Genomic DNA, 17451 nt, shown 5'->3' with positions numbered 1-17451 from the left:
ACGGATGAAGATGACCCTTGCCACCTGATATTTCTGGACCTCTCCGCTGCCTTGAACACAGTTTACTATTGCAACCTCAGATGCACCCTGGAGTCTCTAATGGGAGTCACCAGCAATGTCTTCCACTTCTGATCCTCCTACCTTTCCAACCAACACCAGTATGTTCACATGGGCAACTTTAGGTTTGAAAATATCTCTGTCATGAGGAGGCCCTCTAGTTTCTCCATACTGTCTCCTGTCATCATCAACCTCAAACATTAAGCCACTTGGTGTTCTACTCGCAGATAGTAGCATCAAGATTCACCAATACGCTGACAACACACAATTCTACATGAAAACTCTTTTTGGTTTTAGATATCAAAGACCTCAAACACTGACTGCACTGTCTCCAGATCTGGATGTCCAAGGCGTACCTGAAGATCAACCCAAGCTTGACAGAATGTGTGTTATTTGCCATGAACAACTAACGAGAAACAGTACAAACCTGACTAAATGACATTAACCTTGACGATTTTGAACTTAAACTTTCACTGAATGCCAAGTCACTTGGATTCACCTTGAACATCAATCTCACTCTCAAGGAGCACAAAACAATAAAACAAGGACTGTCTGGTACCACCTCTCTTTTCTAAAGAAAGGGAAACTGTTATATTCTCAGTGTCTTTTGTCATTATATGTTTCTCAATTTTTCAAATTGATTTGGGGATTTTATTGTGTTGTGCTCTTTACTCTAACTGTTGATAGTGCTTAAACTTAACATATCTTTCTTTGGAGACGGCTTGCTGCTTGTGCCATAGCTACCAGAGTGTGAGCCGAGGTTCTCTCAGAAATGTGATTTGGCCTACCCAGACTATCTATTACGTTAGGAGGGTTCGCCCCTTTTTCAATTAATATTCCAATTTCAGACAAATTGTTATTAGCAACAGGTGTAGGAAGTGACAGCATCAAGAATGATATCGCTGTTTTAGATGTCTAACATGAGTAAAATGACTCGCTGTTTTTAGGGCTGGAAAAAGAAGTCTGGATGGTGAGAGCTAAACTACTTCTTTAATCTAGATGGTACTTAAAAAGCATGACAGCTCTTCAGCTAGCAAGAGTGACCAGTACCTCTAAAGCTTTTGGGTAGGTGGAAAACAATGTACCCTTTCTTTAGAAAAATATTAAACTTTCATTGGTTCGATTTTCAAGAAGATTTCATAACAAATAATAAACATTTATATTGTGTATCCAGGCCACTGTTTGAAGTGATCATCAGCACCTCTCACGGGAATTGTCTACCTCTCATGAAAGTTACTTTCATTTTTCTATTACAATCAGCCTGCTAGCCCTTTCAAAACAAGGTTTTAAAACAAGCTCTGTTAGGAGCTTTAAGACTAAAGTTCTAAAATAAATCAGCTGGGAAAAGTGTAGTCAGAGCTAGCGGTGCATATAAACTTGTCCAGCTTCCCCAGGCGTAAAGCTTGTGAAGTTTCTTAAAACAACGTAAGCTTTAGTGACTGTTTGCAGCAGTGGGGAATTGTGTTAGCGACAGCTCTGAGCAGTGGGTTGACTGTCACCACTCTGCCGGTAACCCATTCTGCTCTGAACCCTGATGCCCCTGAGAAAGTGCTGTGCATTAAGTGCAAGCCCTCCTATCCCTCCCAAGGATTCTTGCCTATTGCACCACTCTCTGCACCATTCCAATGCTAGAACGCAGACACCTGCACCAGCCCATGCCCACAGCCTCCCGACACCATCTACCTCAGATGATTGCTTGGAGGGTTGCAGCCATTATGGCCAATGGGGCATTTTAAGGCAGAACATCATTATAGGTGGTGATAGCCAATGAGGTTAAACAACATTGCCAGCATTGCTTAGGGAGAAGTAGCTCATCTCCAGAGATGAATCTATAAATTGTCCGCCCCTAGTTACAGAAAAGAACTGATCTCTGATTAAGATAACTGTGGTTTGTTCTAGGGCAAAAAATCCTGTGTGATGAACATGCTTTAGAGCTATGGAGTGTGGCTATAAGGAGTTGGTCAGACAATTTCATTCTATTTTGCTTACATGGCTCTTTAAAGCAGAGGAGAAAAGTCACCCAAGAATGTGTGAAGTGTCCAGCATTGGTGAAGCAGTACATGTTCTATGTTGTCAAATAAAGAGCTATGAAAAAATCAACACATACCTATGACCATCTACAATGTTATGAACATCATTAGGGAGAACATGCAGAAGATACATTTGAAATCGGCTTTGTAAAGAAAAAAGACACAAGTGGCTATTTGACCGAGCATGTCTGAGCCAGCTTCGGCAATTGAAAGGCATTTTCTGCATAGGCTACTTATTTTGGTAGTTTTTCCTTGCTTCCGAGTTCTCGGGTATTGTAAGCAAAGGCTGGAGGGACCTGTGGGATTTAGTTGATTCTATACTCATTATTTTCTTGGTAGTCACTGCTTTTCAACTTACATTTACATTGTATCAGGTCAGCAGGGACAAGTGATATTTTTCAGGTCAGCCAGATGACTGAGTCAGTTAATGCTCACCTCAGACTTCTGTTGAAATCATGACACTGAATAGCCCTTGGAAAATGAAGTGTGACTCGTTCTTAGGTGTCTTGCCAGCAGAAAAACAAGTGTATGGTGTTGAGGATAGCCCATATTAGACCCAGAGCCCAGTAGACAAGAGGTTAAACGAGACCTGTGTAAAGGGCGAGTTTTCAGGGGTTTCCTAAATCTGTGAAATTCTCTTTCAAATCTCAGATCAGGTGGGAAAATATTTCAAAGGGAGTGACCATGACATGGGCACATCTGCCGTATGTTATATATTATTCTGCCGAGTGGTTAGTAGGTGGGTCTTATATAGGCTCAACTAAAAGCACTAGAACTAATAGCCAAGCAGAAGTGTAAAACAGAGATTTTGTCTAAGTCATCAAAAATATCATTGTCACACAATCCTTGCATAGCCGTGAAATCCCAATATTGGGCATCCAAGTGCAGTTGCGCTGATTCAGATGAAAGTTGAAAAATAAAGAGTTTCAAAGTTCATGAAACTCAAACAAATTCCCATGTAAAAGTATACAAAGGAGCTAGTATAAAGAAGAAGAGGCCGATGTATATGGACCAGCATACTAAGGAAGATGAATAAAAGAAGCTGGAGAAAGACAAATTAAGATGCCAAGCAAAGATGGGATGATAAGATTTGAAGTGAAGAAGGAAGTTTGAGTGGTAGTACACAAGCCTAGTGGGGAGGCAAATATTGTTTGTGTGTATATGAAACCAATAAGTGTGGTGTAGAGAAATGTGTATGAGCTGAGGCTTAGAAGTGTGTAGAATAAGTCTTTTGTGTGTAGGGTGGAGTTCTACAAAACGGGAAGTGCTTTTAAGAGGGATGACAATGATGGCCAAGGGTCTGTGAGGGATGGCAATGGTGCAGGTGAAACAGGACAGCAAGGAAGCAATAGCATCTGTGGCAATAGCATCTGTGTGGCTGTACAGAAGTAGTTATGAAATAAACCGAACCGGAGGCTCCTAGCTGGTTACAAAAAAATGATGACTGATGTATACATAGGGAATTTCTCACTTTTTGTTTATGTATAATTCTTTTAGCTTTTGCAACTTACCTTCTTCTACTGTGAGGTTCAGTCGTTTCTGTATCTCTTGCTCAGTGGTCTCCTGAAAAATATTTTTTTCATTATGTTAGTATTCCATATATATACCTTACTAACAAAGTTCTAACAAGAAGCATGTTTACTTACACTAATATTACATTGGCAGCCTGATGTATTTGCTGGAATTTGATTTGGAAAAGGACAAGAAGAAGGCTGTGACTCCTCTTTTGGGAGCAAGGGATTATAGAAGGGTGTCTTTAAAAGGTGGTTTAGGCTGCCGTGGGTTCCATTGTTGGGGGCTGGTATAATCTTCAGCAGATCTGTTAACAATGAAAGAAAAAGAATGAAATGCATTTACAGAAAAGTAAAACCCTAAATCACCAGAACAACACTCCTTTATTTTGGTGGCAGATCACCATTCCACGTGACACCAGGTACAGCTGTTACAGAGATGAATGCCTCAGTGCGCATCACAACGACTGACTTCATCAATATACAAAATACATTTGGGTCTCCTTTAGAAAGGGCGAAACTGAATATCCTCTCATTTCTGAAGGAAACTCTAAATTTGGAGTGGAATCCCACTGCAGTGGTGTCTCACCCTCTTTGTTTATTGCATCAAAATTGAATATTAGCCAACTTTTCACTATGGGTATAGTAAACAAATTAAGGTCCTCGTCGTTTGGCACAGTTGCATACAGGAGCGTGCACCAGCCATCAGACACATTGTCCATGGGTGGCAAAGTGCCAGCCCTGGTTTCAAGGGTCTGACAAGCCTCACTACATTTACGGCATTGAATTTACAGCCGGACAACTTTGATTGTGCCTAACTGTTAAGAAACTAAAGTATCTTTAGATTAATTGAAAACTTGGATTCTATTTATTTTTTCCTGATGATAAACTCCTGATTATTTTATGAAGACAAAACATCACAGGTCCATGGTGTTTATTGGATGTTTATGTAAAACAATTCAAGACTGTACACTGGGAATTTGTCTGTTTAAAATATCTATCTATCTATCTATCTATCTATCTATCTATCTATCTATCTATCTATCTATCTATCTATCTATCTATCTATCTATCTATCTATCTATCTATCTATCTATCTATATATATATATATATATATATATATATATATATATATATATATATATATATATATATATATATATGTATATATATATATATATATATATATATATATATATATATATATATATATATATATATGTTCTCTCACTTTTTCCCGTCTCACTTTTTCCCGTCGCAGATGGAACAGCTTTGGTCGGTGCTCGCGTTGGAGACCAGGAAAGTGTCTCAATTCATTCTTCAATACAATAGTGGCACGGCACACTACTTGGTGGTTTATAGATGGTTTATTTCAATTCACAAAACTCCAGTGTGGACTACGGTTTGAAACGCGTAGGAGTTTTGCAAAATGAAATAAACCATCTATAAACCACCAAGTAGTGTGCGGCGCCATTATTGTATTGAAAAAATATTAATAAATATATATATATATATATTCACTGAAAAACCCATAGGTTTCACACCAGTTATAGTTAGGAATTAGCATTTAAAAAACCTATTAAATTCACTGAAAAAACCATAGGTTTCACACCAGTTATAGCTAGCTGCAAATTTTACTGACATAAAACCATAGAAATTCCAACGTTATAGTTAGTTGGACTCACTATAACAAGCGCGCCTGCAATGCACTGCTGATGACGTCACATATTACATCACTCATGACATCGTCAGTGGCTTTTTGAAGACAGTGAGAGAAAGCATTGAGTTTCACAGAGTCCAGCAACAGATGGCTCAAGCATTCTCTTGCCCTTGTCACATGGTAAAATAAAAGGTACTCTTTCCTAGCGGGATAAGCAAAATTGTGATTTCTGAAATCCAGTACTGGATACCTTTCAGAGAGTAAGTAAGTTAAGAGTTGACCCCAAGAATTTATGTTTTAAGATACATTTGCCTGCTGAATATAGTAGGTACTATAATTGTGGCCTTATCTACACCACAATGTATTTTTCCATTCCTGTTATGACAATTCTTATCTTCATCACTTGGTGCCTGCTCGTGAGAAATAAAGAGAACCAGTTCATGACAGAAGAACATGTGATGCTCCTGAGTTTAAATTAACCTGCAGCGATGTATCTATATGAAAAGCTGTTGCTAAGGCTAGGAAAACAAGTAAGGAGGAGTTTCCTTTCGTCCAAGAGGTACTGCACATGATCTAGAAATTTAGTGGGGTTACGTCAGTGCTGAAACTGGAGCAGAATTCTGATTAATGAAAGTGTTGTATGAAGGTGTTAACTTGATTGCCAACACATCTCTCAATAACTTTCAATCTTAAAGTAGTTTAAAAACTGAGTAGAAGATGGAGAGCAGATCAGGAACGAGTTTTCGTTTTTAGATTGTGGATGATTGGAAGATCTTTAAAAGGTCTGGAAAGTATCCCTCAGAGAGGGAGCCCTTATCAAGCTAAACCAGATGTAGTCAAAGTGTTGTGCTTAACGCTGTTGTCAGGTACATAGTCAAGGTGCATTATCCTTTTGATGTTTCTAAAGATGATGAATAAGACTTCCTTTTGGATAGGTATGTGGAAAGGCGGCCCAGGTGTTAGCTGCTTTTAGAGAAGTTTTGTTTGCTGAAGAGTTGGGTTTAATTTGATTCCTAGCTCACAATATTTTGCCAGGAAAGAAATATAAGTGATCCTCACATTTGGGATGAGAGGGTAGATGACTGGTTTATAAGCAAGGAAGGGCTTAATTTCATGTCCGAAAAAGGGGATCAGATATCATTGGGTAAGGTGTTGATGTGCTCCTGAATGAAGTCAGATTTGGCTTTCACCATTGACTGTATGTATTCTTTTCTATTTTCTTTTAGCTTAGTGAATCTTTTGTTTTCTGTCATTTATTTTCAGTGTTTCTGATTACTGATCGCATTAACTTTCCCATGTCCCAGACAATGGTGCACATATTAGGAGAGATATGAATGTGCATGGATTGGGTAATTGATACGACCTATCAAATTGGATGGAAGAGAAGTGGTGTTGACACTGATGAAACATTTGTCTTTGTATTTAGAACAGGCAAGAGGGTAGCTCTGGAGTAGTGATTGGTTCTCATGTATAGAGAAGGGTGTGCATTTAAGGTGCGGTCAATGAAAGTAGATAGATTAGCGGAAGACATTTTTGATGGACGATATGAGAGTAGATGTTAGAAAGCCAGTAAAATGGTCAGTGTATTTCCTTTGAGCTTAGGGGAAATGCTGTGTGGTTTGAGGGAGGATGCTGTTAGGGTGGTCCTTAGTGTGTCAATGGCACTTTGGTGTTAATGTTCATGATTCAGTGTGACTTGGCTGTTTTCTTATTCATTGACATAGCTTGGTTATGGATGGATTACAGATCATCCTCAATAAAGGCGCATTTCTTATAATAAATTTGTCCAGGGAGGAAGCTATTTATCCAGCATATAGCTAGTATAGTTTACTGTACTCCCATTGCTTTATTTAGAGATTGACTTGTGCAAAGTCTGCTGCTGTCACTGGCAGAAATTCCACCTCCTCAATGATTGGTGGTGCATAATCTACTAAATAGATATACCACAGTGCCAATGTGTAACTAAAATAGTGCCAGTAAACTCATGCCAATGGTGCAAAATCTCAGCCACTGGCAATCACACAGGGCCTCATTCAAGACCACTGTGTTTTTATACATTGTGTCATTCTAGACAAAGTCCTGTGTATGCAACTCAGATATGGTCCTGCTCCAATAGTAACAGTCCAGCCATAACTGGCTGATCTGATGCCCCCTGCTTAATTTTTGCTTCTGGATGAGGCCTTGCCTGTCAGTTTTGGTGAACTGTTCCCATGAGAAGCAGGGCCACTATTGACTTGCAATGGGTGAAAAACTAGGGGTTTCAATGCTACTCCAAATGATTACAGTGGTTAGACTACTTGCAAGTATTTCTCCCATCACTTTTTGTGAGATTGATTAATACCCTAAGTATCCAACGGTATGTCCAGATGTGGGTCCATTAACCACTGTGCTATAGGATGTAATCATAACTTTACTTATGAGCCATTTTAAGACCCAATCCAGCCTGGTGTTGCTTGATTTCTGCTTCAAAAGGGGCCCTTACCTGGCAGTTCAGGTGGACTGTTCTAAAGAGTAGCAGAGTCAATACTGATTTGCATAAGATGGGCCTTTGTCTAGAGTGGCACAGAGGGTGAAAAACGATGGGCTGAAATGTTTCCTTGAGGGATTGACAGTGGTTAGACCAGCATTCCTCCCATCACTTTTTGTGTGATTGATGTTACGCCCTCATTGGCCAAGGGCATGCCCAGACTGGTTTCCGTGCTCAGTGTGCCCTGGTATCCGAGCTATACTTCACTGAAGAGGCTGTAACCAGTCTGGGATTGTTTATTTTTTCCTTTTGGATAGGGCATCACATGGCAGTTCAGGATGGACTGTTCGTAAGGGAGGAGCAGGGCCAGTACTGATTTGCATAAGGCGGTCAATTGTCTAGAGTAGCACAGTGGAGGATAAATGAAGGGTTGGCATACCACACATATGGACTGCCAGTGGCTAGACTATTTGTAAGCATTCCTCCAATCATTGTTTATGTGGTTGATGTAACATCCTAGTGGCCAAGGGTATGCCCAGACATGGGTCTCTGCTCAGTGTGGTGCAGGACCCAGGCTATACGTCACGTACGAGGCCAAAGTGGGTATGGGGTTGCAAATTTATTTTTCTTGTGGAGGTGCCTGCCAGTTCAGGATGGACTGTTCCTATGAGGAGCTAGGTCAGTCCAGATATGGGAAAAACAGTAGTTGGTCTGAATACTACCATGAGCACTTGCCAGGTTAAAAAATGTGCAAGCATTCCTCCTGTCAACCTTTGTGTGATTGATGATATACCTACATGACCAAGGGTATGGCCAGATGTGTGCCCCTTGCTTACTGTGCCATAGAATCGAAGCTATGCCTTACTGAGGAAGTCTAACAATGACAAAACCAGTCTGGTATTGCTTTTTCTGTGCTTCTGGCAGGCACCTTACTTTGCAATTTGGGATGGATTGGTCCCATGAGGAGAAGGATCAGTACGGATTTGCATAGGGGAGGCCTTTGTCTAGAGTCGTGTACTGGGCAAAAACAGTGGATTGGAATGCCACCTTGAGTGATTGCTAGTTGTTAGTCTATTTGCAAGCATTCTTCCTACACACATTTGTTTGATTCATTTAACGCCCTACATTGTCAAGGGTATGCCCAGATCTCAGTCCCATACTCACTAGGCCAAAGCATCCAAGCTATACCTCACTAATGCCTGGCTGGTTGGAATAGACTGTTCTGATGAGTAGCAGATTCAGTAGGCTGGAATTCCTGCCATCTCCTTTTTCTGTGACTTATGTAACGGCCTAGGTGACCCAGTGTATGCCCAGCTGTGCATCCCTTGCTCACTGTGCCATAGGATCCAAGCTATACCTCAATGAAGAGGTCTAACAAAGATGAGACTGGTCTGTGGTTGCTTGTTTTTTCCTTCAGGAGGGGGCTCGTCTGGCACTTCAGGATGGACTGTTCCCATGAAGTGCACAGTCAGTTCTGATTTGCATAAAGCAGGCCTTAGTGCAGAGTGCTCTGGTCTGATACTGCGACAGGGCAACCACAAATCCGAGGCTGCTTAGCCCCTAAGTAAAAATTGGACCTCTGTCCGGCTGGACAAGTCAGTATTGAATATAGCTTCCATTGTGTCTATATTTATTTTGTGCCTGTATATCCTTTATGCATGGGACCACTGTTGCTCAAATAATATGTTCCCCGAGGTCCTGTGCTGACTCAAATGGGTGCCCTTGTTGTTCTATAAAATTAGAGTATAGATAGTAGAACACAGCTTAACCTTGTCTCCTGGAATATAGTAGGGATACAATCTAAGTAGATTGACCCAATATGGAGAACGTTTGATGATAATTTTCATATCTGTGTGTTCCAAGAAGCAAGAGCTCTTCAAACTATATTTAGGGCAGACTATATAAACTATAGCATAGAGGCTAGACCATCAACTGCAGGTCGCCCGTCAGGAGGTTTAATAATATAGATTAAGACATCTTCAGCATGCAGGATAAGTAGGTTAAACCTCAAATCCACCAAGATTCTGGGACTTGACATTAACGCCATGAAAGGGTTATATGCATTAAGATTGTTGAACATCTATAACCCTCCCTTCTAATCGAACTATGAGTCGTAAACTCTACTTGCCTTAGAAGACTTTCAGGAGAACTATAACACCTTAAGTTAATTTGCTCTAATCGAGGATTTCAACGCAACATTTTAACCATTAGATTTAATACAAAATCTTACGCAAGAGAAAGATGAGGAAAGGGGTATTTCAAGATTACTGATTTCCCCTAAAGAAAAATATGAGGGTAGCATTATAGACAGCATCTATCTCATTATCATATGACCTACATGCGTGTAGTGGGCGCACAACCTCCGATGGGGGACCAACTATACATTTTAGAGGGCAAGTCCTAGAAGAAGGATTGATTATGTATTGCTTGATTTAAACCTAGGGTCCAAATTGTGAGGTATGAAGGTCAGTGATAGATCTGATAGCGATCATAATGATTTATGCCCTTGAGTTGACGAATAACCCATACTTGATTAATAATCATTTCCCCCATATGCTAGATCCACTATTGTTCCCCCAATGATAGTAGGAGTGTAAAATTGCTCTCTATTCAATCACATGTGGATACGCTTGCCTCTACAGTTACTTGCTCCTTAAGTTTACTTGGCAACTGAGTCAAAACATAGTTGGTCATCGTGCACATACTCAACAACTTACTTGCATCCATTAGGAAATATTTTACACAACCTCCAAGGTGAAAACATTGAGAATAAAAGAATTAGGTTTGATAATCATAGTAAGATAGCCAAGAAAAAATTGATAATCATTGTGAAAAGTGGTAGATGAATCGCCATAGCAGAAGGGAGAAAACTCTGTAAAAGAACACACATATATGCCAAGAATGACTGGGAGGAGATTAACACCTTGGGTCCTAAGGGAATTTCCGCTGGGTGCTGGAAGGCCTTGAAATACATGGTTTCATGACAAGGTCAGCTCGTCATAAGCACAGCGCAGGTAACGCCCATGACGAGCTGACCTTGTCATGAGCACCGAAGGGGTTAACTGAAGAGAACTGGTCATAGTAGCTAAAATGAAAGATAGTAGGTCATTCTGGCGTTTTCTTTCTACAGGGGTACCATCCGTTATAAACAAAGACAACTTTTATATTCAACCACATATTTGGAAACAGCATTTCACCAAGCCGTATTCCATCAAAGAGAAAGGCAAGGGAGCTGATACAGAAAGGAATGAATTGATTGAAAATCAGGACTGGGGCACAGTTTCCGCAGTTACCTTCTCCATGGCAGAAACAATAATAGCTATTGAGTGTATGAAAAAGGGGAAAGCGCCAGGCTTAGATAGGATAGCTGACAACTATGTTTGCTCTGAGCTGGCCGTGTGGGATTACATAATAAATATAATTTCTAATACCTTAGCAAATGGGACTTAGATACCGGACACCTGGAAAAATGCCAAAATAATCCCAATTTATAAAAAAGGAGATAAGAGTGATCCAGCCAACCATAGGCCCATCAGACTGTAAGATAATGCTCAGAAATTCTTTAGCAAGCAGTTACTGATGAATATACAAACTTGGATGGAGGATAAACAAGTCTTGTCCCAATTGCAAGCAGGGTTTAGGGCACATACAAGCAGTTTTCCACGTTCTATTGATTCTTTGGAAAATTATCCTAATTAATAAAGGGCATCTGTATGTAGTGTTCGGCGATTAAAGATCTGCCTTTGATCTGATTCCTCAGGAAAAATATGGCTTGTTCTTATGGAGATGAGGATGCCAATAGATTTGTTACATCTATTATTCTGTTTACACAATGGAAATTATGCACAAGTGAGGGGGATAGGGAGGTCAAACTGACAGGAAGCATAGACATCAGCAGAGGGGTACGGCATGGATGTGTTCTAGTTCCAACTTTGTTAACATTCTGCATGAATGGGCTAATAGACACACATGCGACTGTGGAGGTGACCCCCCCAAACTAGCGAAACAAATAATCCCTGCCCTCCTCTTTACAGATGATACATTGCTAATATCCAATATATACTTGGGATTACAAAATAGTCTGGATAGTTTCACCCTCAAGCTAAATAAATCACTTCAAGTCAAATAAGGCATTGAATGTGGAAAGTGTGGCTCAAATCCAATAATCTGGAACAGGTCAAAAATGTTGATTATCTGGATGTAAAGACATCTAGCAGTCTATCTGGCGCGCCCAGATTCTGAAAAGTCAGATGTTCTTTCAGCACATTGAGGCACTAATTGAAAAGAAATGGAATAGATCCGACTTTCACCCATTTTTTCCTACCCTGGAAATTGATCATACTAGGGTGCTTGGCGTAGCTCTCTACGGGACAGAAATATGGGGTTTTGACCAAACTAAGGGTCTGGAAAAAACTGAAAATAGGTTTATTTGATGAATACTGACCATTCCCCAGATGCTCCACTTAGTCTGATGCGTTTATATCTAGGGATAAATAATGTCATATATCTTGCTGCACTGAAACCCTTGATCTACTGGATAAAGCTCTGGACCAGCAAGACCAAGATTCTCATTGAACAGGCAGTTGCAGAGGTTAAGGAGATGCATAAATTGGGATTAAAACCTTGGTTTAAGCAAGTTAAGATGCAGCTGTATAAATCAGGCCTGCATATAGCCTAGGACAACAACTTCCGAGTCTGACTAGGGTAATGGTAGATCAACTGAAGAATAGATTTTGGAAATATATGCTGGAAAGTTGGTTGTCATCATCACCATACAGCACTTTAACAGGGCACTTTATTGATGTTATGTCAGGAGTCAGTGTTGGTAGCATCTTCCTAGCACCTGTCAATATTTTTTGGGAAGGAACTGCATATCCCATGATGCCTGAAGTAAGAATTGGGTTGGAGGATTATGGGGTACAGATTGAGACAGCACTCCAGTTGGCGTGCGTAATTAGTTTGTGAGGAACTCTCTGTAGCCCGCATCGGCTTTCTTACTACAGAGAGCGTAAACGCGGAAATAATTCCTGGTTCCCTCGAATGAGGGAGTATTCCGAAACCCGCAGGAGTATGGTGGTTTGTTTCGGTGCTCAGAAACTGTTCTTTGCCATATGCGGTAAAACCAGCTGTCTTGACCGCGTTTAGAACTTGACCTCCGAACCAGGGTGCAGGGGAGTAAATCAACGTCCAGTTAGGGAGACTTCAGAGGTTTCCCTGCGGAGCAACGTGTGACGGGGATTCCGGATTCCTTGTCTAGAAACACTGAAGTTTCAAGATTTCATGGTTGGTTCTTTTCTATGTTCTTTGAAAAAAAGCATAACTTGGAAGAAAATAAAGGAATCCAAACATAATTGGCGCGCACACGTTTCGGTGGTGAAAAATGTACAAAAATCTAGCGTCTGGAGATGGTGCTTAAATAATTAATTTTCATAAACTTCTTTTGTATCGTACTGTGGGAGAATGATGAATACTTCTCTGTGAACCCTGTTCCCCAACCAGCATACTGATTTAAGTACATAATACTTTAAGATTCAACAACAAAAATAAAGGAAAATAAACAAATATTGGAATATTCTCAAATTCATATTTTGCGAAAACTGTAAATTTAACAGAAGAGCAATTTCATGAAAATATTTGAAAATAGAAGCATCTGATAGTGGCAGTATTGGTTGTCATATTGAATTCCATTGTTTTAATAATATTTTTGAGTGCTCAAACTTCCAGATTTGTTTTCTTTTCTTTCTGGTATGTATGAGTGTTTCAAGATTGAGGGGAGTGATGTACTTGAACTTTGATGAGGAGTATGAAAGTTGATCATGTTCTTATTCTTTTGGGTTCAAACGGGAAGAAAGAGACATAATATCCCAGTTTCAGATATTGGATTCTGATTGAGTTGGTGAATAGTTTATATAAGGTAATACATTATTCATTTAGTGAGACTTATTGAGAGTAGGAAGCTTTCTTCGTTAATCCTCCTTTGTTTTCATCTTTTCAGGTCTCCCTATCCCTGCAGTTATTTTCCTAATACCTCACTTAATCGCCCTAAAACTCTATTCATACTAGTTATCAGAGTTGAGGATGTCAAGAGGTGGAACACATAGTTCGTCGCTCTGATCCTGAGGAGTTCCTTTCTCGTGTTCATCGAGAATCTGACATGTTAAGTACACTCCGGCCTTTAAACAGTTCTGGATCTGATTTGTTTTTTATTAAATTCAGATATGGGATTTCGCCTGTTAAGGCAATCAGACGCAGATGGTGGGCAAGTTCTATCATGCCAACATGGCTAGTATGTAAATCCAGTACCGAATCTGCGGAACACTTTATTTTTTTTGTCCTAACTATGCGTCAGCTAGGAGGACATGATACATCCCAGTCTCCGGTTGCTCTCTATAACATGACTTACAGATGCTATTCGTATATTAGGCCATGGAAATACTGAGTGGGTCGTGTTTTAAGTATCAAAGTACTTATTGCATGCTTGGCGCATTAGATGTTTAATATTAAATGCTGATTAATATCCCTATGATAGCCAATAAACTTAAGCACATGCACTTTTATAATGTATAGTTTTCAAGACTGTATCAACATTTATTGCATGTATAAATTATTGTTTTTGATGTTCAGTTAAGTCGTAATGTTCCTTCGTAAGTGAATAACGGCCATGGATACGTATATACAGTAATAGCAATCCTGACCTGATGTTAATATTTTAGCACTTATTGCATGCTCGGCATATTAGATGTAATTTATTATGCTAATTAATATCCCTACGATACTTGATGAATTTAAGCAAATGCACTTTTTTGATGGATAGTCCTAAAGACTGTAACAAAGATTTATTTGAATGCATAAATTATTATTCTAAGTGACCATTGTGGCTACATTGTTCCACCTAAAGTGGATATTGGTCATGGATATAGATGTATATTTGATAACAGTAATCCTAACTTGATGTTATTATTCTGGCATTGGCTGAAGCAAAATCTGCATTATAACTAATTCTTGCACTCTTCTATTTTATTATGTGTTTTTATGCAAAGTATTGGGGTAATGTTTTTGATGTGTGTAAATGTATTTATGGCCATAAAATAATTTATTAAACATTTAACTGAACGATATCTTCCATTGTTTCCTTGGAGGAAAGCAATTAGACACCTGCACACCAGATATATTTTTGCCGAAACTAAGTAATTGCTATGACATGATACCTCTAAATTGACTTGTATTGAGAGAAAACACTTGAACACATTGTGCATGTTTTCAGCATACTGCTCCAACTTACTTTTTTCTGGCAGGGAGCCCTGGTCAGTTGCAATGACAATTGACTGTTGATATATTGCTTGGTTGTCTGCTATTTTGCTTTAAACCGTAGTTATGAGAGAGGCGCGAGTCGGCGCAGGATGGCTGCCACCTGAGGAGCTCCTCACCATCGAGCTGCGCTCGAGTAAGACGGGAACTTTTTCGGGTGTACTTGCTGCATTTCCTCGAAGGATTCTGGTGCCGGAATGTTTGGGGGACATTAGGTGAAGGTTTCAGACCTTGGCACGGTCTGAACAGCTACTTATTGCCACGTATGTTTCCCCAATTTACAGCGACCGCCATTTTGGATGTTTTTACACGCGCTATAATTATTAAGAGCGCAATACGGCTTATCTATCATTTACCCTCCACATTTCTTCGTTGTGCAGCAGCTTGATCCCACTTTCTATAGAATACTGTAAGAACAATTGCAGCTTATTTTTGAATGTTTTTATGGACTCTTATCCTGCCTCATTTATCGTTGTGTAAATTGTTGGCTAGCATATTAACTTCAGTCTTTTTCTAACTGTGACCGCCTCAACGTTGTTTCAGCATTATTTTTCAGTGTTTGCCTTTATTGCTTTTCTCTGACACGTTTTTTTACATTGTCTGTGGCTGGTCTCTAACTACTCTCCATTTTTGGTAACCTGAAGTGACTTTTCTCTGGCACTTTTTCCCTTCACGCCAGTACTGTTGAGATAATTGCTTCACCGTTGCTTGACACCTTTATCTTTCTTCTTCGGAGCCTCTACGCGACGATGAACCACTCACACACATCCCAAGGGTCCTCTTCTGAAGGGCACAAAGATGCCAACGCAGGAGCAGGTAAACACCTAAAAAAGGACCCGCCTTCTCCTTTCAAATCACCACTTCCTCTTACATTGGAGGATATTATGGAGAAATTGTGACTCATTAGGCCTTTCATGTCTGACACTGCCGTCACTCTTCAACGGATTGAAGACAAATGGTCGGGCCTCGACTCCAGACTTTCAGAAGTTGAAAAGAAGGTAAGTGATGTTCAGGATGTTGCTGCCAGTATTTAAAGTCTTATTAAAGAAGTAAATCAACTAAAAAAGTCCACAGAGGATTTGGAAAACCGTAATAGACGCAATAATCTGCGTATTTATGGTATTCCCGAGAATTCTGAAGGAACGGACATGATCTCTTTTTTGAAAACTCAAGTTCTTCAAATCGTTGGCCTCCCCAAAATCTTGGAAGTTAACATTTAAAGGGCTCACAGACTGGGTTCCCAAAGTCCATCTTCATCTTCGAATCCTAGAGGTATAATTGCCTACTTCCTTCTCTATTCAGACCTCTTGGCAAATCTTAATGCTGCAAAACAACACAAACAGTTGGTATGGTCGGAACACAGAATCTTTTTTAGTCAAGATGTCTCTGAGTCGACTGCCAACCGACGGAAGGAGTTCCTTGACCTTAGACCCGCCTTGCGATCCACGAATGCACTATACGGCTTAATTCATCCTTGCTTCTTTAAAGTCATTTACAAGGACTGAACGGTGAGTTTTGAAGATCCAGCTGACCTCCGAAAGTTTATTCATTCCCACAAAGGAGAATTAATGGAACCATGAGTGTTTTGCCATTACTCCCTTGTCGTGTTTTACTCAATGTTTGGTCCGTTTTTTTTATTAACCTTGTTTAGTATTTTCTTGTCTTCTTCCTGATTTGTTCCCTAGGTTTACCCTTTCCATTGTGGCTGATGTTTTTCCCTATCCACGTTGCCCTAATGTATGTATTGTATACCTTTATGGCCTTGTTATACCCTTGTCGATGGTAAGCTCTGTTTATCTTACCATACCTTATTTCTATCTTTTATACACATATCTTACCTTCTTGTTTCATACTTAAAATTTGTATCCTGTCTCATTTTACAATCTCTTTCTTCTCGGTGTTCCTCATTTGTGTGGTTGTCTTGCTTGTTGCCGCCCCCCCTTTCATCTCAATCTCTTCTACATTGAATGGTTTTTTGGCTAAAGTCTTCTGGCTTTTTGTCATCTTCTCTTTGATATCTCTTTTGGCGGAGTACTGTATTCCTCCTTCTCTTTTTGTATCTTTTCCTTCTCTTTTTCTCCCCATCTTCTTTTGCATTTTTGAGTCCTCATACAGCATTCCTTTCTTAAGACTTTTGTTTATTTACTTCCTGTTTCACCTTTGTGCTCTTCTATGTCTCTCCTTGTGTCTCCTTTTATCTAAAGTTCCTATTTTTCTCTTTTCCCGTTCTCTTTCTTTTTTTTGTGATCCATTCTTTCCCTTGCGCTTCCTTCTGTGAACATCCTTTTGATTTCCTGCTCATACCTTCTTTTTACCTACTGCGCTTTAAGTCATCCTCACCCATTGCTCCTCTCCAATCTAGTTTATTCCTTAATTGTTTTTCTTTCTATAACTCCTATTTATGAAAGGTCTCCGT

At 39.8% G+C, this 17451-nt stretch overlaps 1 protein-coding gene across 1 annotated transcript in view; it reads right to left on the bottom strand.

Annotated features, from left to right (window-relative positions):
- Nucleotides 1-17451, bottom strand: part of ENPP3 (ectonucleotide pyrophosphatase/phosphodiesterase 3) — a 716664-nt gene that overhangs the window by 219040 nt on the left and 480173 nt on the right. Inside the window, exons 19-20 of the mRNA XM_086927431.1 lie at nucleotides 3734-3906; nucleotides 3599-3650 (exon numbers count right to left, since the gene is read on the bottom strand). Coding sequence (XP_086783557.1) covers nucleotides 3599-3650; nucleotides 3734-3906 — 225 coding nt within the window. The remainder of the gene's footprint in view (nucleotides 1-3598; nucleotides 3651-3733; nucleotides 3907-17451) is intronic.

This window comes from Lissotriton vulgaris, chromosome 6, assembly GCF_964263255.1.
Source record: "Lissotriton vulgaris chromosome 6, aLisVul1.2, whole genome shotgun sequence".
Taxonomy (NCBI): Eukaryota; Metazoa; Chordata; class Amphibia; order Caudata; family Salamandridae; genus Lissotriton; species Lissotriton vulgaris.
The sequence above is the reverse complement of the archived record's forward strand: the minus strand, read 5'-3'. Positions and strand labels throughout refer to the sequence as shown.